At 36.7% G+C, this 23,224-nt stretch overlaps 3 protein-coding genes across 3 annotated transcripts in view; 1 reads left to right on the top strand and 2 right to left on the bottom strand.

The window, feature by feature from the left end:
* Positions 1–3,403, bottom strand: part of LOC132164116 (uncharacterized) — a 15,030-nt gene extending 11,627 nt beyond the window's left edge. The window contains exons 1-5 of the mRNA XM_059574540.1: positions 3,112–3,403; positions 2,947–2,987; positions 2,614–2,706; positions 2,443–2,517; positions 1,788–1,837 (exon numbers count right to left, since the gene is read on the bottom strand). Of these exons, the coding sequence (XP_059430523.1) occupies positions 1,788–1,837; positions 2,443–2,517; positions 2,614–2,706; positions 2,947–2,987; positions 3,112–3,346 (494 nt within the window). The 5' untranslated portion in view covers positions 3,347–3,403. The remainder of the gene's footprint in view (positions 1–1,787; positions 1,838–2,442; positions 2,518–2,613; positions 2,707–2,946; positions 2,988–3,111) is intronic.
* A 1,535-nt stretch (positions 3,404–4,938) lies between these two features.
* On the top strand, positions 4,939–13,017 carry LOC132164535 (4-diphosphocytidyl-2-C-methyl-D-erythritol kinase, chloroplastic/chromoplastic). The gene is made up of 11 exons (XM_059575061.1): positions 4,939–5,268; positions 5,381–5,476; positions 5,566–5,634; positions 5,839–5,943; positions 6,024–6,080; positions 6,203–6,403; positions 9,257–9,349; positions 9,440–9,539; positions 9,940–10,039; positions 11,957–12,042; positions 12,760–13,017. Exons 1-11 carry the CDS (start codon positions 5,089–5,091, stop codon positions 12,858–12,860), a joined length of 1,188 nt encoding a protein of 395 aa, XP_059431044.1. The 5' UTR covers positions 4,939–5,088; the 3' UTR covers positions 12,861–13,017.
* A 632-nt stretch (positions 13,018–13,649) lies between these two features.
* On the bottom strand, positions 13,650–21,122 carry LOC132164182 (uncharacterized). Its single transcript, XM_059574619.1, has 2 exons — positions 20,903–21,122; positions 13,650–15,795 (listed from the first exon to the last, which is right to left on the bottom strand). Exon 2 carries the CDS (start codon positions 15,771–15,773, stop codon positions 13,794–13,796), a length of 1,980 nt encoding a protein of 659 aa, XP_059430602.1. The 5' UTR covers positions 15,774–15,795; positions 20,903–21,122; the 3' UTR covers positions 13,650–13,793.
* Between the last annotated feature and the right edge of the window lie 2,102 nt (positions 21,123–23,224).

Below are 23,224 nucleotides of genomic sequence, written 5' to 3' on the forward strand. Positions count from 1 at the left end.
TGCATCTATGATTTAACCAACAGTAAGCAGCATTCTAGGTAAATGGAAAGCGTACTATTCCAAAGCCAAAGAGCACATCCTTGGATTTAGAGGTGAGCTATATTGATTCATAATATAGCCTATCAGGCTCTACCAACAAGCAAGCTGTTGTAGTTCCATACCAAAACCAAGACTAATTCGAGTTAACTCTAAGGTAAATCTTTCAACTTACAGAAGAGATTGATAGACCAAGAGAATAGGAAGAAGGTCGACTAACCTTCCGAAGTAGCATATGCATCCAAAAATCAATGAAAACAAAGTTGCACTTTCCCATCTGCAACCATAATGCTGCCATCAACACCTAAGAAACATACAAAATGGTATTTGAAATATAATACATAAAACTGCTGCTTACAGAACTACAGATTTGGTAGGCACAACTCAAATGCAAACATTTAGGAACATAGTTCATACAATGGAATGCTGAGAAAGTTTGTCAAAATATCTGAAGAACGAGCCACATATGCCACAAGAAGGGCGTAATGTATAAAGATGTAAGACCAACTGCAAGACAACAAGAATGACCATCAAACGTTGACAAGACAATCAAAAAATCTGTGAGTTAAGAAATTGACAGAATCTGATGACATGGATCTTTATAAGGCCTTTTTAAATTGCTAATAGGTCAAATACTATCAATGATCCATGCAAGAAGAGCGAGGAGACCGTAAACCCCCTTATTATTCATTGTGAGTTTACTATCGAGATATGGCACTTGGTTCACATCTTGTTTGGTGTCTCATGGGTCATGCCTAGCAATATTCTAGAGCTATTTCATTGTTGGAAGACACAAGGAAGGAGACAATCCAAAGAGGCTATATGGAAAGTCATCCCTACTTTACTAATGTGGAGCATTTAGAGAAAGAAATCCACGTCTTTTCGAAAACCATGTGTCTAATGTGCAGCAACTAAAAGCTTCCTTCTTGAGTTCCTTTTTAGATTGGGCTGTAAATTTTGTTCCTAATTTCTCTTTCTATTCCTCTAGTCTTGTAGATCTTGTTAACTTTTTAGATTTTCGCCCCATTAGGATGGTTGCTGTTCTTGTATACTTTTCGTGTGCACAAGCCTTCTTTTTCAATAAATTATTATTCATAAAACAAAAAACAAAAAACAAAAAAACAATATCAATGAAACATTGATGAGCGTACAATAGAATTTTGGACTACTTTAGACTTGTATCACTAAGAGGAAATGAATTGGTCTACCACCATCAACCGGCCTCATCCAGTGTAGTTTAGCTGAGATGAATCCATGACCATCAGAAGCTTAATGTCGCTGGTGATTTCTTTATATCATCATTTGTTAAGGTTCTCCACATTCCCTCAAATTGTCCCAAGCAGCCAATACATTTCAAACAAAATTCGGAACCTTATAGATTAGCTAAGAGCAGCTAAATGTTGACTAGTTAGCAGTTGCCAATTTATTATACTGTATATGCACCAGTTTGTTGATAATTTGATCAGGATCATATTTGCTAGCTCATGTAAAGCCTAGTTTGTGTGACCAAGCTTTTGGTGGGACAAAAAATATACTGTAATAAGATTTCATGGTAAAGAAGATGTCAAACTATATATATATATAAATAAAGGAAAAAAGAAAACTGATGCAAAGCTAGAAGAAGAGTAACTAATAATCAAAATTAATTGGCTCCTAGAATTATTGTCTTTTGTCTCATTAATTTGCACAATGGCTAACAATAATTAGCCATATATATGTCTTAAAAGTTTAAAGGGTGCATATAAGCCTACCAAGCAATTTGAACTCCCACTTTTCCCAGAGTTCGCTGTGCCATTGATACCTGAAATCATTCACAGAGTGGAAAAATTATGTTATCTTTAAAACCTTTAACCTGAGAAACTCATAATTATGAAAAGGATACCCAGCAAATCAACATAAAATAACCTCAAACTTATAATAGATCTGGGTAACACAAGGTTAACCATGCACAGACATCCAGGAAAACGTTTGCAAATACTAAGCTTTTAAGTGCATTATATTTCACTCACAGTTGTTCATCTATAAGAACTTATACACTCATTAGATAGGAATAGAGATGCACAGCCTTGCTTTGAACCACTAAATTAATGTATGTGGAGGCACCTTTTTTCCTCTTGAGGAAAGGAAAATACTAAGAGCTTGTTTGGGTGTGCGTTTGATGGGTCTAAAAGCGCGTTTAACACTTAAAAAATCCACTTGAAGAAAAAAATACATATTTAGTAAAAGAAATTGAAAGCACTTTTAAGAGTTTAAAAAGCCCAAAAATGGCCAAAACGCACCTTTGGCAAAAGCTTCAAAATAAAACTTTTGCCAAAAAATGCTTTTTAACTTAAAAGCTCTATTTGTCAAACACAATCTCAAACATGCTCTTGAGTTTGGGTAACGTTCAAAAGACATGGAACTTACTAATGATACACCGCCAGAACCCAGCTCATACATGGTGTTCACATTTACTTCAGCAATGAGCAACCCCGTCACAACCTGCACTAATTTTTTAACTTCTCTAAGAAACGAGATATATATATATATATATATATATAGAGAGAGAGAGAGAGAGAGAGAGAGAGAGATTGTTACCATAAAGACCCAACAAACGATGCATGCAACTGCAGAGGCTAGAAATCCAGATTCTTGTGTGACCGCTGGAATTGCAAGAATTCCCGCACCCACCTAATGGAATTCAATAGCATTCAACGCAAAGATGGTCACACTAAACTCTACTCAATATTTCGAAACAGTAGAAATGAATGCCAAAACAACAACAAATTGCAGAAACAAGAATCATATATTTAACGAAGACTTCTTTGATGATAACTAATTTAATTCCTTGTGCTTACAATCTTTCCATTAAGCTGCACACACAAACACACTCAATACAAAATGCAAATATGTTACTAAAAAGACGCATACCGTGGTGCCCGCAACCAGGAAAATTGCACTAGAAAGGCTTCCTGAAAGTACAAAGAAACAAAAATTTTCACAAAACGGAAGATGGAATATGAAATACAGAACAAGAGCAGGGAAAAATCAACATATTGGGTCTGCATTAAAAAATTGTTTTAGTAAATGGGAAACCGGGTTCTCTTTTCAATGTGGATTGGTTGAGGTTGGAGAAGAGCCGCTCGAACTCTAACTCTTCATTCTCCTTCTGGGTGGGCTTGGATTCAGACTGCCGCTGGGAGAAGCATTTGTGAAGAAGGTTTGTTCGTCGAGAGGAACATTTGTAGCCGTGAGTTTGCAGCAATTGCTTTCTTGAAGAAGGGTTTAGTAGAAGCGTCGGAACTTGAAAACAAGCACTTGACACTGCCATTTCCGAGTTTCTCTCTGCTTCTTTCTGCCTTTTGTTTCAGTGGAGAGGGAAAACGGAATAAACAGTAACAGTTATATCCTTCGGTTGGGAACTAGAATATTGTTTCCCTCTTTCCACCAGATAATGTGGGCCACGATCGATCGCCTATAACATTATTAATTATTAAAAGCATTTTATTGGGATAAATGCTTTTTTGTCCAGCATTTCTGACAAATACCTTCTAATAAAGTCTTAAAAAGTTTATTGTAAGTAAAATATATCAGTCTCTACCTCTAAAAAAATAAAAAAGTGACAGAATTTGTTAATATGTTAAATATAAGTGGTCGAACCATCCCATGACTTTAAGGGTAGTTCGTAAGAGTGTAAATTTGGCCAGTTATAATTGGTCATCATCAGTTTTTGCTTTTTCAAACACCCAGTTATATATATATATATATATATATATATTTCTTTTTTAAAAACATAAAACAACATCGTTTGTTTTAGTTTTTTTTTTTTTTTTAATAATCACAACAAAACTTAACTTATTAGGCCAAAAAAGCCGTAATTATTTTTTTAAAATAGCTAAATTGCCCAAACAATATGCCCAATACCCCAAATAGGCCCAACATGCCCAATTGTTTAAAGACATGATTACTGGTTCGGATGACCAGGTAGCCGTTTTTCTAAATTGACTGACTGGCTACCCCCAATTTCGGTTTGCGAGTTTAGTCAATAACCATTTACCGGAACCAAGTTTCACCTCTAGAACTAGTTCGGCCCCCCTTTGGACATATTTAGAGTAGTTGAACCACTATCATGGCTATTAACCAGACACTTAACCACCTCAAATGGTAAAAAATAATTAAACGAAAAAAAAATGGGTGATTGAACTACTCCAATGGTCATATGATAGTTTGGCTACTCTCTTTGATCAGCCTGATTCTTGCTAATGTGATATATTAACGGATTTTGTCAATCTTTTCAATAGTAGAAACTAATTTGTTCTTTTTTGCTTATCATATGAAGTGGTTAATCATTTTTTTTAACTCTGAAAGTTATTTGTCAAACCCCCAAACCATATGAGTCAAAATTGTATTTATCCCTAAACTATAATTAACCCGACTAACAATAATGAAGCGGACCATGGGCCGGGTCGAAATCAAATTCATCCAAGGAGCCATCCAATAATAATCTGGCTCCTAAAGCCCAATCGAGGAGCCACAAAATCCTTTCTCGAAAAACCAGGCCGACCAGCATGAAGACGGAAGAAGACGGGGGAGTTAAAAAAAGAAGACAAAAAAAAAAGGTAATTTCACTTGCCCCGAAAAATTTCGCGGTTTTTGCAAATACTCTTTTAATGTTTAAATTCTCTTACTTTAGTGTATTAAACTTTGATTTTCTTCAATTTTTTTCTTTCTGTTTACATATTGCAGTTAAATTAAACAGTAAAAAAGTAATTTTAATAAGAATAATTTAGTAATTTTATGCATGATAGAAAGGAAAAAGTAAAAGAAAATTAAAGTTCGATATATCAAAGTGAGTGGCTTTAAACATTTAGGAGTGATTGCAAAAGGCCACATCTTCGTGAGGAAGTGAAATTACAAAAAAAAAAAAAAAAGTTCACAAGATTGATTCCGTTTGCTTTGCTCAAATTGATACTCTAGTGCATACTGACACCAGTCACTGAAATCAGCAAATCGCTTGAGCTTTTCCATGAACTTAACTTGGGGCTGCAACTAGAGAGGCCTCACAGCCCATCCATGGCTTCCTCTCATTTCCCATGTAGTCATCATGTCTTCCTCCCTTCGTGCAATTCCTTCAGGAGAAGCCATCTCTCTTCGTTCAGGCCACATGGGTCCTCTTCTTTGCACTCACACTCTCAGTTCCAAAGGGTCAGAGCCATGGTTTCTGATTCAAACACTGACAGAAGACAAGTAGAGGTTGTTCCTCGATCCCTTTTCTTATCATGGTTACAGTTAAATTTTCAGTCTTTTTTTCGTTTGTTGAGTTTATTGATATTTTTGATTGTGGGTTGGTTGGTGGGGTAATTAGATAGTGTATGATCCTGAGAAAAGATTAAGCAAGTTGGCAGATGAAGTGGACAGGGATGCTCCTCTTTCAAGGATGACTCTGTTCTCGCCTTGCAAGGTAATCACATTCTATTGCTTTGAGTTGAACTTTGTGGAATTTTGGTTTTCTCTATTTATATCTTGAATTTGGTAGCCGGCGTGTTGCAGGTTAATGTTTTCCTAAGAATAACCAACAAGAGGGAAGATGGTTTTCATGATTTGGCATCTCTATTTCATGTAAGTTCATTCAATTTTTTTTTCTTTTGTAAGTGTAAAAAGTTTATTAGATGCATAAATGCTCTTGCTCAGATAATACTGAGTTCATTTAATTTTAAAGTCATATTTATTGTAAATTTATGTCTTTGGGTTCGCTTTTATTTTTCACAGTTTTGTTTTCTGTTCTTTCACAAAAGTCACATTTTGTTCACTTTTCTGCCTCAGGTTATAAGTCTAGGAGATGTAATTAAGTTCTCTTTGTCACCATCAAAAACTCAGGATCGTTTGTCGGCCAATGTGCCTGGAGTTCCCCTTGATGACAAAAATTTGGTAGGGCATAAACTTAATGTGGTTATTTCTATATTCTCTTGTTCTAGATCTTATGAATATTGGAAACCTTCTTTTTGCAGATTATTAAGGCCCTTAACCTTTACAGGAAGAAGACCGGCAGTGAAAACTTCTTTTGGGTAAGAAATGTTTTAGATGATTTTTATACTTCTGGCCATAAATATTAAGATTTGCTTATCTCTTAAGAACATTGTATTAGTAAATCATTCATTGTATAATCCCATTCAAAAACTGTGGGCAGATTCATCTTGACAAAAAGGTCCCTACTGGGGCTGGGCTTGGCGGTGGAAGCAGCAACGCTGCTACTGCACTGTGGGCAGCAAATCAGTTTAGCGGTTGTCTTGCTACTGAAAAGGAACTCCAAGAATGGTCAAGTGAGATTGGTTCTGATGTTCCCTTCTTTTTTTCTCAGGGAGCAGCCTATTGTACCGGTCGAGGTGAGGTATGTCTATGTTTTACAAAAATGCAGTTTGCAGTTCATAGATTTGTCCTTTTTCCTTCCACGTTCCTATCAAGCTCTGTGATTGCGATTCTCCTTAACATGTGTAAGAACACACTAGGCTATGCGCAAAAGCCTATAAGCCTATTAATGTCTAGGCTCAAAAGCAGAGATGCTAGGCTATTGTGCTGCTTTTGTTCTCAGTTCTCTTAGCTTTGAGTTGATAACATAGTATCAGAAGTTTGTTAGGAGTCAGATATTAAGTTTTGTTAATTCACTTTGGAAACTATGAATTCGAGGGAAGTCTTAAGATTTTAACTTAGTGTCTCGTTCTAGATGGACATAGCATCCAATTATGAATCGACTGAGACATCTATTCCTCTTTGGAGAAAGCTAAGATACTCAGTTTTATACGGTTTCATGATATCCTCTTCGTAGAGCTGTTAGGGTTAGTTTGGTATAGAATTTAAACCCATGAGTTATCAATTGTGGATGGACGGCTGGTGGTATTAACATAAATTTAATTTGTTTGGAGCCACACCGTTGCAACTCTTTTTTTGAATACTTGATGAAGGCACGTGTTATTAATATTAGTTTAGCTATTGAAGGCAAATTTTGTGCATTATGAGAACCTTTCTCTAAATTCAATATTCTTCTAAGGAAGGGGCAGAGAGGAGGAGGGGGGAGAGAAAGAGAGAGAGTGAAGAATCAATTCTTCATTTTTTTTGTTCCATCGAGCCTTCTCTATTGGAATACAAAACACACTTAAATAGACTAAGGACTAAACCCTAGGGCAACACTCATTTATTGAATTTTCTGCAAAGGATGCTCCTATTGAGGCTCACATGGAATTTTTTGGAGGTGTCATTTCAATGGAACGTAAGTTTTGCTAGAGTGGCTCAGGATTGGGAGGTGGATGTCTTTGCCTCGTTCTACAGAATGTTATATTTAGTAAGAATGAGAAGAGAAGGAGAAGACAAGTTATGGTGGGTTCCTTCCAAAAAAGGATTGTTTGGTGTTAAATCCTTCTATAGGTCCATGGGTTGTCAATTTGGGATCCATTCTCCCTAGAAGAGTGTTTGGAGGACTAAGGTTTCGTTGAGGGTGGCCTTTTTTGTGTGGTCGGCAGCCCTAGGGAAGATTCTTACCATGAACAATCTACAAAAGCGGCGCGTCATTATGGTTGCTTGGTGTGTGTGCAAAAGGAATGGGGAGTCCATTAGTTCGTGAATCATCGTCTTCTTCATTGTAAGGTTGTGTGTGCCATTTGTAATGTTTTCTTTAATAGATTTGGGTTGTCTTGGGTTATGCCTAGACGAGTAATCAATTTGTTTGCTTGTTGGTGGAATGCCTGCTGTAGTATGGAAGATGATACCTTCATGCCTTTTGTGGTGTCTATGGAGGGAAATGAATGATAGCTGTTTTCAGTACCACGAGAAAACTTTGGAGTTGATATCTTTTTGGGGTAATTACATTTTCCCCTCATAAACTTTAACGCATTTTCACTTTGCCCCCATGAACTACCAACTATGACACCCGACCCCATGAATTACTATTTTGTGACCAAAACACCCATTCCGTCAGTCAAAGGCATTAACTCAGACGATCAAAGTGACAATGCGTTATAGTTCATGGGGGCAAATTGACAATGAATTGTAGTTTATAAGGGCAAAGTGACGTATAGACCGTCTGAGTTAATGCCTTAGACTGACGGAAGGGGCCTTTGACTGGCGGAAGGGGGGTTTTTGGGCACAAATGGTAGTTCATAGGGGTTGGTTGTTACAATTGGTAGTTAATGGGGGCAAAGTGCCAAGGTATTGTAGTTGATGGGGGGAAAAGGTAATTACCCCTATCTTTTTTCTTCAACACTTTGTATCTTTGGATAGCTTCTTATGTTGCTTCTTTAGTGATTAGTTATAACAATTTTTTTGTTCTTTTTGCCCCCTACTTCCTAGGTGGCTTCTCTTGAGTAATTGGGGGCGCCTTATGTTTTAATGATATTTTGATTAATTATAAAATTAAAAAATCATTTATCGAATTACCAAAAATATCCTCGACTCTTGAAAATTAAATACTTAATAACCCAATTATTAAACCTAAATAAAACTAAACTAAACTGAAATTTATCTCTTGGCACTTGCATCATTCTCTCCTGGTTTGAGAAAACTTGACCTCAAGTTTTGAGCTGTTGAGTTGAAAATATATGCTCTGAAAATGTTGGGTCCAAGTCCAACCTCTCAAATCTTGAAAAGTGTCTGGATGGGTTGTTGCTAGCTCGAGCCTAAACATGGATTTGAGTGACTTTGTTGGTCTTACTAATTCCGTTGTCAACCAAGCAGAACACTGAAAGCTTCCTTTTCTTTTTCTTTTTTGTAGTCTATGCCTTCCTCTCCGTCTCTATCTCTCCTTCTATTTTGACCTGCTGACTAAATCCTTGACAAAAGTGAGTGTCACGTCTGTTCTCTCATACAACATCAACAGAGAAGAGAGAAGAATCATTTCTTCATTTTTGTTTTATTCCATCAAGTCTCCTCCATTGGCGTACAAAACACACTTCAATAGACTAAGGACTAAACCCTAGGGCAATCCCATTTATTAAATTACCAAAAATACCTTTGAATCTTGAAAATTAATTCAAACATAAATTTAAATACTAATAACTGAATTATTAGACCTAAATAAAACTAAATTAAAGTAAAATTTGTGTCTTGCCCCTTTCATCAGTTTGCCCCAGCCACATGCACACAAACATAAAGAAAAGAATCTAGAAATTTATATCATATTACTGGACTTGCTTGGATGTGAATTTCATAGTCTGCTAGAGTTCCCACTAGAATTTGGTTCTGATTTGTCCAGGTTGTTCAGAATATTCCCCCACCAGTATCTTTGGACATTCCAATGGTTCTCATAAAGCCACCGCAGGCATGTTCGACAGCTGAAGTTTACAAGGTAGTGCAGTTTTATAGATAATCAAAGAATTTCGATTTGCACTAATTTTTATACTGTCAAAATTTTCTAAAACAAGCATTGATTTCTCAGCGCCTCCAGTTGGGTCAAACTAGTAAGGTTGATCCCTTAACATTGCTGGAGAAGATCTCAACAAATGGAATATCTCCAGATGTTTGTATAAATGATTTGGGTATGTGTGACCTTCTATTTGTTTTCTGCCCATATTTTTTTTTTGCCTTTTTTCCATTACTTTCCCTTTACATTTCCTTCAGCTATATTCCAATTAACCTACCTTGCTCCATTGGACAAGTTCAGGTTAGGCTTCTAATTTGACTTGTTGAAGGACAAGTTATGAACATACCTATTCTTCGTTGGGGCCCCCGCCCCCCTCCTTTTATAGTTCCTTTTTTTTTTTTTTTTTTTTGCATTAATGCAATTTTGCCTAGGAAAAATAATAAGAATCAGTTGGAGTAGGTCCCAATAGTATATCCATAGGATCAGAATTTTAGATGATGTTGTTGGTGCTGCTTTTTTTTTTTTATTATTCTTACAATTTTTTTTCTTCTTGTTTATTATGTGTTTCTTTGCAGAGCCTCCTGCATTTGAAGTTCTCCCATCCCTTCGAAGATTAAAACAGCGTGTAATTGCAGCTAGCCGTGGACAATACGATGCTGTTTTTATGTCTGGAAGGTAAAATCCTTGTATACCTATTTAAATCTTCATTTCTAGTTCAGCATTTAGAACACATTAAGAATATACTTTGTGTGCGCCTGTATCTGTGTGTCCGTGTTTTAGATAATTTCAGTTCTGCTCATACTTAAATGAGATTGATAGCTTGCACTCTAATAAATGAGGTATATTATGGATGTGGTACTGGTAAGTCACATTGTTTCTTATTTTATTGTCACTGTCTGTTAATTGAGATATGCACAAGTAGAAAATTTGCAATCACAATAGCAAGTTTTAGACTCGAGTTACTTGCATAGGGCACACAAGAATACAATATGGAATACTTTCTTAAATCCTCTCAATCACTCAAATAAATATTCAAGAGCATCTATAGTTTGTTTATGGTCTTCAAATTCAGTTGTAGTGAGTACAACTGCACAAGCAAAGCAAAAGATTAGAAGAAATCTTAAACACTGTAATCAAGATCCCAGAATAATCTCTAAATATTTAACAAAAAGTCACTTTTTGGAAGAAAGACAGAAGAAAACAAAAAACAAAAATTCCGTCACTTTTTGAAATGTCTCAGGGTGCATAATTTGTCCGTCAAAGATGGGGTAGCCTTCCCATTTTGTACATGAGAGCTCAAGCACAGACTAGGGCCTAAACTGTGGTTTCTCCTGTTATGATAGTTATCAATATAGTCATGAGGCGAACGGAAGTTTATAGTATTTCAGCTAAGTTCTCATCAAGAATGCAAATGAGACTACTTGAAAAATGATCTCGCAAAAAGTGATTTCAACTCGATAATAGAAAACTCCACACAACTAAACATGCAATTTTTTTTCCCTCTAAACTATCCACATTAAGCAAAATGGGACAGCATTCCAAATGCGAAAACTTCTATGCCTTCCAAACCAACTTTTCCCCCCAAAGAGCACATCAATGACCTTCTTAGGCATCATTTGTTGAACTCAAAAAACAGAGAAGACAAAAAGATGATAACTCACTCTCCACTAATACAATGAATCAACAAATGATCTGCAGTTTCATCACTACACTTGCACATACAACATCAATCTACTAGAATGATATTTCTTGAATGAGATTCTCTATTGTTAGAAGTTTCCCTGAAGTTACTGTCCCAAAATAAAAAAGCACTTTCAAAGGACCTTGCTCCACAAATTACTCTTCAAATGGAATTGCACTCCATCAGATCCTTTTTTGACTCATTAAAAGATCGATTATCGAATTTTCCATTACGATTAAACCTCCACCTAAAACGATCAAAGATAATCTGATCCTTCACCTAACTTTCCTCGGAATAGCCAACTCCATCCACCTCTAATTCCCCAATGTAGTTTACCCTGCTATGTGAATTTGCCAATTGATGAAAAAAATGGCATCATTATCATCAACCACAGCCATACACAAATTTTGGCTTGAGATTTGAGGTCCTCTCTATGGAGTTTTTTTTTGAGCAATTAACTGCATCTCCAAAAACGTTCCTGTACCAAACCTTCAAATTCTCCTTAAGAGCTTTCGTCTTTCTAGCTAACACAAAGCTGGGAAGCCCGGAAAAACCATAACCATTCCACCAATTCTGATTTGAAGCCTTCAAAGGACAAAGTGAGCAATTAACTGGATATACTTCTATAGTTCCATCGTTCAGCTCCAATGAATAATTATGCTGGGAAAATAGAAATAAAAAATATATTATTTGGGTAAAAATTGTTTATAGCATTAGGTTATCAATTAGATCTTCATTTATTTATTTTGTTTGTACTTGCTTCTGTTTATATGTAGCTCAGGCAATATAAAAGAAGATATCCATGGAAATGGTTTGAAGTCTTGTGATTGAACAACAGATGTTGACATGCAAATTTTCATTGATTTTACTAACGCAAACTCGTTTTAATTTTCTCAATATATTTGATTCAGTGGAAGCACCATTGTTGGTATTGGTTCTCCAGATCCCCCACAATTTCTATATGATGATGATGACTACCGTGAAGTGTTTTTGTCAGGTAAGCTTCAGATAGTTATGCCTCATAGCTTATGATTTATTTGTCTCCATGATGTTTTTAAAGCTGTAAGCCAATCCCTAACATTAATGAAACAAGTGCAAATATTTATCTAAAATTTGTTAGGAATATACTTAATGCTACCACATCAGTTATAGAATTTGTCTTAGGTGTTGAGTTACACTGAATTATTTCTGCCATTAAAGGCAAATTTTAGGGTAAATTTTATGGTAAAATGCATCAACATTCTTGTGATTTGATGGCTCTCTGTTGAAACCCCATGGGTTTCCAAACTTTTCTTATTACACGCTTGTGCTTCATTATTCCAATTAGGTTTTTCCACCCACTTTCCTTATATGTTTCCAATAGGTAATATGTACATGATTTACAATCCAACACTATCCTGTGGCAGAAATTGTAAACTTTTTTTAGAATTTATATTATCTTGTTATTTTAGATATTAAAAAGTTACAATTAATAACTTGGTAAATCATGAAAAAAAAAAAAGGGAAAAAAAAATAGAAAATAGAATGTAGACTTCCTCAGATGATGTCTTAAAACTTACTTATTATGTGCAATTTCCAATTTTTATAATGTTAAATAATGATTTTTTACGAAAAAAAAAAAAAAAAACCTACAACTTTGCTTCCCTTCCCAAATATAAAATAGGTTTGCTTAAGGTTGATGGTAAATTAAGCTACAATTTATTTTGAAATGCAGAGGCCAACTTTCTGATTCGTGAAGCAAATAAGTGGTACAGAGAACCTGCTTCAACAAGTGCTTCTACCTCAGCCTCCAATTTTGCTGAGTCTGTTGAGTAATATTATGGCCCCAAGTAAGATAAAATGAAAATCATCGAGTGTTGTTGTATCATTGAATGAATGGTGTTTAATATATGCTAATGTTGTCTTATGTTCTTGTGTAAAAAAAATTACTCTTAATCATGTATGTATAACATTAACACCCCTGATTTTTTAAGATGATTGTGTGGCATATATGTCAAGGCCATGAAAGCCCAGATCAATTTTCTGGTTCCAAAATATCAGAAAACGGAGAAGAGGGAGAGAGAGAGAGAGAGAGAGGAGAAATAAGACTCTACAAGAGGTAAAAAACACTCATCGATTTTTTTTTGTAAGTGAAGAGTTTGCCTAATTAGCTCCAACACCTCTTATTAGATGTTTTCGTTTGGATGTGTTTTCTGGCGTGAGAAAAGAATGGATGATTATTATTATTATTTTTTTATATATAAAAAAAAAAAAATGAATAGAGAAATAATTTAGATAAGAAAATGTAGTATGTTTTTGAAAAGTAATTTTTTTAAATTTAAAAAATAAAATAAATAAAAAGCTGCTTTTAATTAGTGATTTTAAATAGAAATTTAGATAAGCCACTGCGGATGCTATAAGGCCAAAGTAGGATCTTAACCCATTATTTAGTGAAGATGTGAACATTGGGGAATGGGGGTTTCTAATTAATCAGGTATTATGCTTAAAGCTTTATTTTTTAAAAAGATTTTGTCACACTGGGTAAGCTGCAAGCAATTCTCTCAAAATTAGTCATGCTAATGCCCCCCCTGTGTGTTTTTTTAATGAATGCGAGGGAAAGAGGAATCAAGCAAAGGATTCTAAGATGCTTTTTTTTTTCACTTAAAGCTTTCCACCAACAATATCATCAACACCAACATGAAATCCACGCACATTTTCTAGGTCTTCCTTTTTTTTCATTTTATTCATTAAATTCTTTCACTTCACCCTCTACAGCGAAGGAGAAGAAACAAACCGTCTGGGTAAACTAAATAGATCTTTCCCTTCAAAGGGGGATGTCCACTCCCTAGAACCAGCAGCAGATGTATCAGCAATGACCGCTCCACCGCCCTGCAACCCAGCTATGGGCACACCATTTGCATGAGGCACTGATCTCATGGCCGGCTGAGCACCAACTCCAGAAGTATTTGAATCATATATGTGGGTGTTGCTCCTTGTAAACGAAGGCCACAACCCATTGGAGCTTGGTGAAGACGATTCTCTCTTCAAACTCCAGTCTACGCTGGTGTAATCTAAGTGAGACACTGATCCACCCGTGCTCCAGTCTACTGGAGATGACGACCCTGACGACAGAGTTGAACTCAACCCAGAGAAGAGTCCAAGGGAGGAAGCAGCAGCAAGTGTAGGAAATGTACCTGCTCTACTCAATATGCTATTCCCTCGACTGGTTCCAGGGGAATCACCTGGGCTGCTGCCGGGAAAAAACTGTTGCTGTTGCTGTTGCTGATGCTGATGCTGATGCTGATATTGAAGGTGGTGGTGGTACATGTGATTCAAGCTCAGATCGTTTGCACTGAGGCCTCTTGTGCTGGGAATTTGTTGCAAAAAGCCATTGGACTTCATAACTTCAACACCATTCGAAGGATACCAACTGGCCGCTGTTCCAGGAGGAGATGAGCTCATGCTAGTGGTTGGCCCTTGCTTACTGGCAGATTGTGGCCGCTGCATCATTATAATTGGTTCCCTCATTGTTCCAGGCTGAAGGTTCTTGAATTCATTTCCAACGGTCACATAATGGGTTTCTGTCTTGGCTGGTGATGTTGACACCTGCAAGGGTGATGCCACAGGTGATGCCAAAGAATAGGAAGCCGAAGGACTTGATGCAGCATTTGGCCACCGTTTCTCAGCCGACATAGCAGTTTGTTGGGGTCTTGCCCATTCTGACTTCGGTTGTATTCTCTTCAAAGACTGCTGCACATTTTTGCTCCCCAGTTCTGAAGACCCTACAACTGTAGCTGTTGTTTTTGTATAATTGAATTCCCTGTCATCCTTTTTCTGTTGTACGGTAGGAGGATTTTTTGTTTGTGGTCTTGTGTTAGTGGCTGCAACTGTAAGCTTGCCATTACTAATGGTCGGAGGATCGCCAGTTTCTTCTGGTTTAGGTGGAGCATCAAATGAATCTTGCTTCGTTACTTTTAGCATTTCTGCCGCCTTCTCAAGATCACCCTCACAGGCAACGACAGCTCTTTCAACTTCCTGCTTTGAGCACTTGTACCTTGTTTCCATATCCGCAATCAGAGCAATCTCTTCTGCTATGTCAATTTTCAAATTACTACCAGCAAGATTTTGATCCGAGTGATTTTCTGCTTCTTCACTACCTTCAACCAGCCAAATAACTGACTGCTCTACTTTTCCTTCATTCAGTATGAGGGCCATTGTTGCCCGCTCATGTGGAAATCCCATTGCCACAAACTGTTGAGCAAGTGCTTCAAGCTTTCTCGACATGAGATAGCCACTGCAACGCTCACGCAGTTCCTGAGCTCGCCTTTCCTTCTGGCGCTGATGCTTCCGTTCGTTCTTCTGGCGGATTTTCTCCCGCTTGTCACCTTCAGCACCTGGTATTGTTTCATTCCGAGCAGGAGGAATTGATGTTTTTTCTTTATGGTCTTCTGACTCACCAGACCAGCTACCATTATTGGAGACAGAATCATACTCAATCCCAGCTGCAGGCAAGCCTCCAGGATGCTCATCTGTCTCATCTATGTTTCGGAATCGACCATTAGTGTGAAGAGGTGAACTGGAAGATGTTGGTGATGTTTCAAGGGTATGGAATGTTCCCAAAAGTGGATCGTATGCACTAGCAGGGATACCACTACCTGCAATAGCAGGTCCTGAAGACTTTGCTGAAGCCTTCTGGGGTTCCTTGCTGGCCTTTTTGTCCTTGGACTTGGATTTAGAAGCTGGAGACATCTTAGAAAGAAAAAAATATTTCCTGCAATGTTCAAGATAACAATGTATTATGCAGCTATTTTCTAAATGACTAACAAAAAGTTCTCTCAGTAGCAACAAGATATGAAGCTATCTGTATAAGACGTAAAAATACAGATTACTAATCTCTTCATGACGTTAATGGAGTGTCTGAGAGAGAGACAGACAGACAAGGGGGATGCCATATATAGATGCTTTATACAATTTCTTTTTCTTCTGCTACCAAACAATATATTCATATCAATACTAATACAGCATAAAAGCATCCATACAAACTCAATGGAACAGAAATGTAAACATCAAAAAACTTGAAAATTTGACGTTCTATGCTTGCACAAGAGTGCATATATTTCTGAAAAGAACAGTTATCATTCACGAGTAACTGACTGATCGATTTTGGGGGAAAATCACCTTCCTTTTTATCACAAAAGGCATAGAAAATTAGCATATAGCAAATGAGGAAAAGAAATTCTTTTTTTTTTTGATAAGTAAATCAGTTTTATTAAAAAAGCAAATGCCCCAAAGTACACTGGGAGTATACAAAGGATCACCTAACTAGGATGAGAAAAAGGACAAGGAACTCAGCATAGCTAATCGTCACCGGACAAACATACGTTATAGTCCAAAGATACAAAGTATGAAGACAAGAGGATAATATGTCCTCAGAGGACCTCTCCAAATCCTCAAAACACCTATTATTTCTCTCTCCATAAACACCAAAAAAAGCAAGTAAGCACCATCTTCCAGACTGCAACACTCCACCACCCTCCCCCACAGTTCCCGAGGACCACCAACATGCTAGCAACTCGACAACCCTCCTAGGCATCACCCAAGACAACCCAAAGCGGCCAAAGAAAGCACTCCACAAGACAGAAGCTACCTCACAATGAAGAAGAAGATAATCAACTGTCTCCTCACTCCTCTTACACATACAACATCTGTTCACCACAATCACATGTCGCTTCCTGAGGTTATCTAAGGTCAGAATTTTGCCCAAAGCCGCCAACCATGCAAAGAAAGCCGCCCTTGGAGAGCTTGTGTCCGCCACACACTCTTCCAGGAGAATCTCCTCCCTTCCGTACGCGCCAAGGAGATAAAGAATGACTACTTGAACAAACAATTATCTTGCTAAGATTGTCATGGTGCAAGAACTTTTAATGCATCACCCACCCTAACAACCCACTTCTATCCCAGCAAAAACATCAATTGTAAGCTTGAGAACTCAGCTAATTAGTTTAAAAGGCTTGCCCCAACAGAACTTTCCATGAAAAACAAATAAAGTCACTCCATGCACAAATTCTATACAAATATCCCATCTTCATATGTTATTTTGTAGGCAGTCCAGCACACAGAAAATTGCCCGATTATAACTAAATTTATCCATTCCTCATGCTAAGTCAGCCATCCACTTCCAGTTTTCCTGTTGAGTTCCATGCAAAATTGGACAATAATTCAATAAATTTCTGGTTGAGATCACCTAGAAGGTGTCTCATCTTCTAAAAACTATGAACCTTAACCTCTCTTTGCAGACCATATAATATTAAGGGGCATAAAAAGGGAAAGGTTTCACCGACTTTAAATTATTGCGTGAACCCTCAAGTCCTATTGACCTCTGATCAAACAATTGATCTAAAAATGTTTCAATTCCATCTACGTGTGTGTGAAATTCCATCTACGTGTGTGTGTGTGTGTGTGTGTGTGAGAGAGAGAGAGAGAGAGAGAGAGAGAGAGCCATTAATAAGAGAGATTAAAATTGAAAATGATAAACACAGATGTTAACTCACTCTATAACCACTGTAACAAAATTGAACCAACAGAGATGACTCTTTATTTATTTATTTTGATGGTTAAGTTTAACCCAAGAGAGAACTCAACCCCTGCATACCACCAAATTGTGGGAATCCAACCAATTCATGTTCTAATAAGTAGTTCTACTTGCTAAACATTTAAGGTAATTTTTTTTTGATAAGTACTTGCTAAACATTTAAGGTAATTGAACAGTATATGTGCTTTTCCATTCAGAAGAAACAATAGTAATCTTAAATACTAATAATCTTCATGACTGAAGATGGCCAAAAATCACATTCAATACAGCTAGGGCATATAGAGAATCTGCTGACAAAAGTTCACATAAGCAAGTAACACTTTTGAGCGAGTATTTCATAAACCTAGCCTTAATCATTAATTTGCATAAGCACATTAAAAAAAAAAAACTGTTGCCATGGAGTTCAAATTAAGTAGCAGCTAGAGTGACGCTAATGTGTTCTTCATGTTTCATCAAATGAACTCCTCCACAAGCATGGGTAATACTAAAGATGCCAAAGTGGGCAAAATTTTGATAAACTGAGTTATGACAAGTTCACCGAAACAGCATGTTGTGAAGACAACTCGTGACCAGAAAAACTAGTTGTAATCACTTAGCAGCATATTAGCCCCCTTTATGGATCTTGTGCAGCAGCATTCTATAACAAAATAGTGGGGAAAAAAAAAAACTACGACGGTCAATCAGACTATCAAGGGACAATATTATTATATTTCACCAACATGGTAGGTTGCTAGGATAAATTGTGAAACACACAGCTTCAATCAATAGTATGCCATGCTAGAAAATGTAAAAGTCCAAATAGTACAATAAGGTACCACCAGTATCAAGAACTCAACATACTTGTGAACAACCAACCACATATATATGCAGACATCTTTAGACGAACCATTGAAAAATCAAGAATCTCACACCAAAACTCGCATGGCCTCACTAGTTGCAGCATAGTTCACCTTTTTTGAACAATCAAACATACGTACACACCTTAAACAAAAGATCTATAATTATTTTCTCATTGTACATCCATTTATTTTTTATGATAAGTAATCGAAAAATATCATTAAAAGCGTAAAGGCGCCTTTGAGTACACAGGAAGTATACAAGAGGAAACTCCTAGCTAAAATGAGCAAAAAGAACAAAGAAATCACTACGACTAATCAACAAGGGAGAGACATAAGCAGAAGTCCAAAGATACAAAGTTACGAAGAACAAAGACATAATCTCCTTCAGTGTCCTCTCTTGGTCCTCAAAACTTCTGTCATTCATTTCCCTCCATAAACACCATAAAACGCACGTAGGCACCATCCTCCACATAGCTGCACTTCACGTATTGCCGATAGTCCACTAACAAGCATACAAGTGGACTAAACATCTAGACATAATCACATAACCCAAGACAAACCAAACCGACCAAAAAGGGCATCCAAATGGAATAAACCAAATCACAGTAAAGAAGATGGTGAAAGGAATTCTCATTTCTATTACACATGCAACATCTGTCCATTACAATGATGATATTCCGCTTCCCGATGTTAACCATAGTTAGGACTTACCTAGAGCCACTGACCACACAAAAAAAAGCCGTCCTCAAGGGGACCTTAGTCCGCCAAACATTCTTCGATGGGAAACGGCTACCTTCACTGAAAATCAAGGAAGAAAAGAATGATCTAACCTTAAACAACCTTTTTGGGGGGGGGCCCACCACAGCTTATCTTCACTTTCTCGACTCATTCTAGCTGAAAACAACACTCTAAGGAAAGAGGCAAATACATCCACCTCCCAATCATGTGTCTCTCTGGTAAAGCTCACATCCCACTGATTGGAAGCGCCAATAGACTCCAAGTGATCTGCAACAGAAGCATCCTTTTTGTAGGCAATACCAAATAAAACTGGAAATACTTCCTTAAGGACCATATCCCCACACCACTGATCATGCCAAAATCTAATCTTGGAACCATTTTCTACCTCAAATCTAGTATGGCACGAGAAATTCCCCCGACCCCTCCTAACAAACCTCCATAACCCCACCCCAAAGGCACCAGAAGGCTCAAGAGAGCACCAACCATCCATTTATTGCGGCGAGACATTTTGAATTTCTAGGGATCCATGTTATTCTTGCTCAGCCATGAAATTTGAACCAAAAAGAAAGACCATAATAGCATGTCCCGAAATTTTCAACAAACAACACACAAAAGTAGATCAATCATGGTGAGGGATAAGTTCTATCGAAGGAAATCCTAGCTACTTTGAGCTTAAGTAGCAATGCTTCACCCACCACAAAAAATAAAAAAATAAAAAAATAAAAAGAAGACATTTTGTGCCGTATAACCACTTAATATGACAAACAAAGATACCAACTTAGCAACTTCTTGGATAAAACAATCAGACTAAACTCAAATTTTCCAATGAAGAACTGAAATACACTAGTCAACGCAAATCTATGTAGCCTATTTTATATGCCTTCATAAATTCAAAACAAGCAACAACACTAACAAAAAAAAAAATTGGTCATGAACAATAAACTTTTTTTTTTTATAAATAATCAACACATATCATTAAAAATTTAGTGCCCCTAAGTACACACAAAGTATACAAAAGGAAACACCTAGCTAGAAGAAGCAAAGTCATGAACAATAAACTAACAGAAATAAAAGACTTCGACCCCTGCGAACAGCAAGTTGCTAAGGGTATCTTAAACCTACAATTCAACGTTGCTTGCCTCTAACTATATATCTAGGCAGTCACCTATTTCGGAGTGATAAGAAGAAAATGGACTATATAAGATGATCGCAATTATCCTAATTCAACAACACGATTATTGGAAACAAAACATGCTTCATGAAATTCACACTTTGTCAGAATTTTGATACTTCGACAATAGAGTGCAGGTTCCTAATCGCGCAATGAATGCTATGAAGTGAGCATAGCAAATGAACACAAAGTCCGTCCGAGTCTGCCACTGCCAAGCAGTATCCATAAACACACCAAGATTCTCCAGCGACAGAAACACACACTAAGTCTATGTGTGTGAAATTCAGGAAAAACCTAAAGATTTTTTTTTTTTCTCACGCTAATCGCAATCCCCTATAGAACGGAAAACCATGTAAGATCTCAAACTTTCAGCTCTGAGGTTCTCAAACAGGAGGAATATCCACAATTCAACACAAAAGCTGGAATGAAATCCCCGGCTTCCACCGACTCAAAAGACACCGAAATCGAAGAAGATCGAGGGGGACAGAGAGGAGCCCCGCGGGATTAAAGAGAGATAAGAGAGAGGAAAGCAACCAACCTGCGGTTTCGTTGCGGAGAGATTGGCGAGGATCGATGGAGGGATCGCGGTCCAACAGCAATCGGTGGAGGGCTTCAGCGAGAGAGAGAGAGAGAGGGAGGAGAGAGAGATAGGTATTTCGAGGCTGAAACTGAATCCCCGGATGAAATTAGGGTTTTGATATAAAAAAGGAAATGCGAGTTGATTTGTTAAAACCAAAAATCTACAGCGTTAACAGAAGCATTGCCTCGTTGCCTTCCTGTTTGCCCTTTTACTTCTGTTTTTTTTTTTTTAATTTCTGTGCAGAAATATTTATTTTATGTTATTACCAGCTGGTACTTTTTTAATCTTTCTTTTTTATTATTATTATTTTTTAAAAAATATTTATTTTTCTTTTTTCATTTTGTAATTATTTTTTAATATTTCTTTTAAGTCCAACTCTATTGGGCTTACTTATAGAGAATCTCATATGATGGATACCTTTTGTTTGTTTTTTTTTTTTTTACATCTTTGTTTTTTTTTGTCATACCATGAAACGCCACCGTTTTGCCATCCAAAAAACAGACAAATTTGGTCGGATGATAAGTTGTATTTTAAATATATAAAAAAATAAATAAATCCATGTGGTTTTGGAGTTTTGTTTTTTTTTTTTTAATAATTATCATACACCTAGTCCCTACTCCCTAGGTGGTCCTATTGTGAATTGTCAAAGATATCTTAAAAAGTTGAGATGAGCTTTTTTATTTATTTGTTAATTAGATCGAATAATCAATTTAATGAAATAATGACTAAGGGTTCATTTAGTTTGCAGAATAGACCCTTAAAATAGAATAACTATTTCTATGGAATAATCATTCTTTTATTTGGTAAGAGTCTATTCCTGAGAATAATTATTCCTATGGAAATGACTAATCTCATACACATAAGAATAGTCATTCATCTAAAAAAAAAAATTAAGTGGAATAGCTATTCCTTATGGAATGGAATAGATTTTTCAAAAAATCTCTTATTATTATTATTTTTTTTTTTTAACCCTAAAATTTGGTTTTTTATAAATATGAGATTTTTTTTTTATTATTATTTTAAAGAAGGGTGGGGTTTTTGGTAATTTTGGTTTATCTCCAATTAGAATACATGTGTTGTTACCAAACTAAAGAATAGGAATAACTATTCCATTCCACTTTCCTCTATTCCTAGTAATAGCTATTCATTTTCCGAATGGAATACTCAATCTGCAAACCAAACAAATCCTAATGCTATTTTCCTGTTATAAACTATAGAGTCATTTTGTACAAAATCCCTTGAACTAAACAAATTGAAGTTCAACCCCTTGATTTGTAGATAATTTTGCAGTGTGTCCTTACCCTTAAGTTGGCGTTAAACATATAATTTATCAACTCCCAGCGACGGATTTAGGGGGGGACCGGCAGTGGCCCTGACCCTCCCCCAAATTACAAGAGAAAAAAAATTAAGGCAAACAAAAAAAAAATTAAGGTAAAAAAATAATAATTTAAGGTATTTTTTGTCAATTGGTCCCTCCCATAATTTTTTTGGCCCTGGGTCCCCCCAAATTCAAAGCCGGCTCTGTCAACTCCTATATAAATGATAATTTTGCAATGTGTCTGTACCCTTAAGTTGGTGTGTTTTGTTGGTGTTTTTTCGTGCAAAAAATACAATAAATAGTGGGTTTGATCAATCGAAGTTGGTGTTAAGTCAATTGAAGTAGCAACATAATGATTTGATTGACGATTCAATTGAAAGTCGATTTGAAAGAAAAAAAAGGGTGGGGGATTAGAGCCTAGATGTTTAGAGGAGAGGCCAGATAAGATTGTCGTAAGGATATTTAAATAAAGGGGTAAATTATAAATAAAAATTAGGGTTTAGTGAGAAAAATTCCAACTAATGAGGGGACTAATCGCCAGTGGTTAAGTGAGGCATTGGTGGAAGAATCAAGATAGCATGACGCAACCACACTGAAGGACGGTTAGGCGAAGGTTTAGGCTATCATCACCTAAGTATTCCTCTATTGAGTTAGCCATCCATGGCAACACGTTGGTACTCGATCAAGGAAGCATTCCCCTATATAACTTAACAATTTAGCATATATTGTGCCTATAGGATGTGCTAAGACCACGTGGTAAAAGCCTTGGTCTTAGCATACCTCTTAGTAAAAAGTCAGTGATTTATTCAGTTCTGTGTAGGTAAACTCTCGAGGGTGCGATGCACGGGACCAATGTTTACTCTACAGAGGTGGGTCCAAAGAGCCCTGGCTTATAGAGATTCCTCGATATCAAAAAAAAGGATGTGCTAAGACATCTTATGAGACACGTCAACCCTAGGTCG

The sequence above is a fragment of the Corylus avellana genome, chromosome ca10 (genome assembly GCF_901000735.1).
Source record: "Corylus avellana chromosome ca10, CavTom2PMs-1.0".
Classification (NCBI taxonomy): Eukaryota; Viridiplantae; Streptophyta; class Magnoliopsida; order Fagales; family Betulaceae; genus Corylus; species Corylus avellana.

Bases quoted from the DNA above. Each gene is read 5' to 3' on its own strand.
- LOC132164535 (XM_059575061.1), top strand. From the start codon at position 5,089: ATGGCTTCCTCTCATTTCCCATGTAGTCATCATGTCTTCCTCCCTTCG. The intron at 5,477-5,565 runs GTAATCACATTC...GGCGTGTTGCAG, and splicing joins CTCTGTTCTCGCCTTGCAAG to GTTAATGTTTTCCTAAGAAT. The intron at 6,081-6,202 runs GTAAGAAATGTT...AACTGTGGGCAG, and splicing joins GCAGTGAAAACTTCTTTTGG to ATTCATCTTGACAAAAAGGT.
- LOC132164182 (XM_059574619.1), bottom strand. From the start codon at position 15,773: ATGTCTCCAGCTTCTAAATCCAAGTCCAAGGACAAAAAGGCCAGCAAG.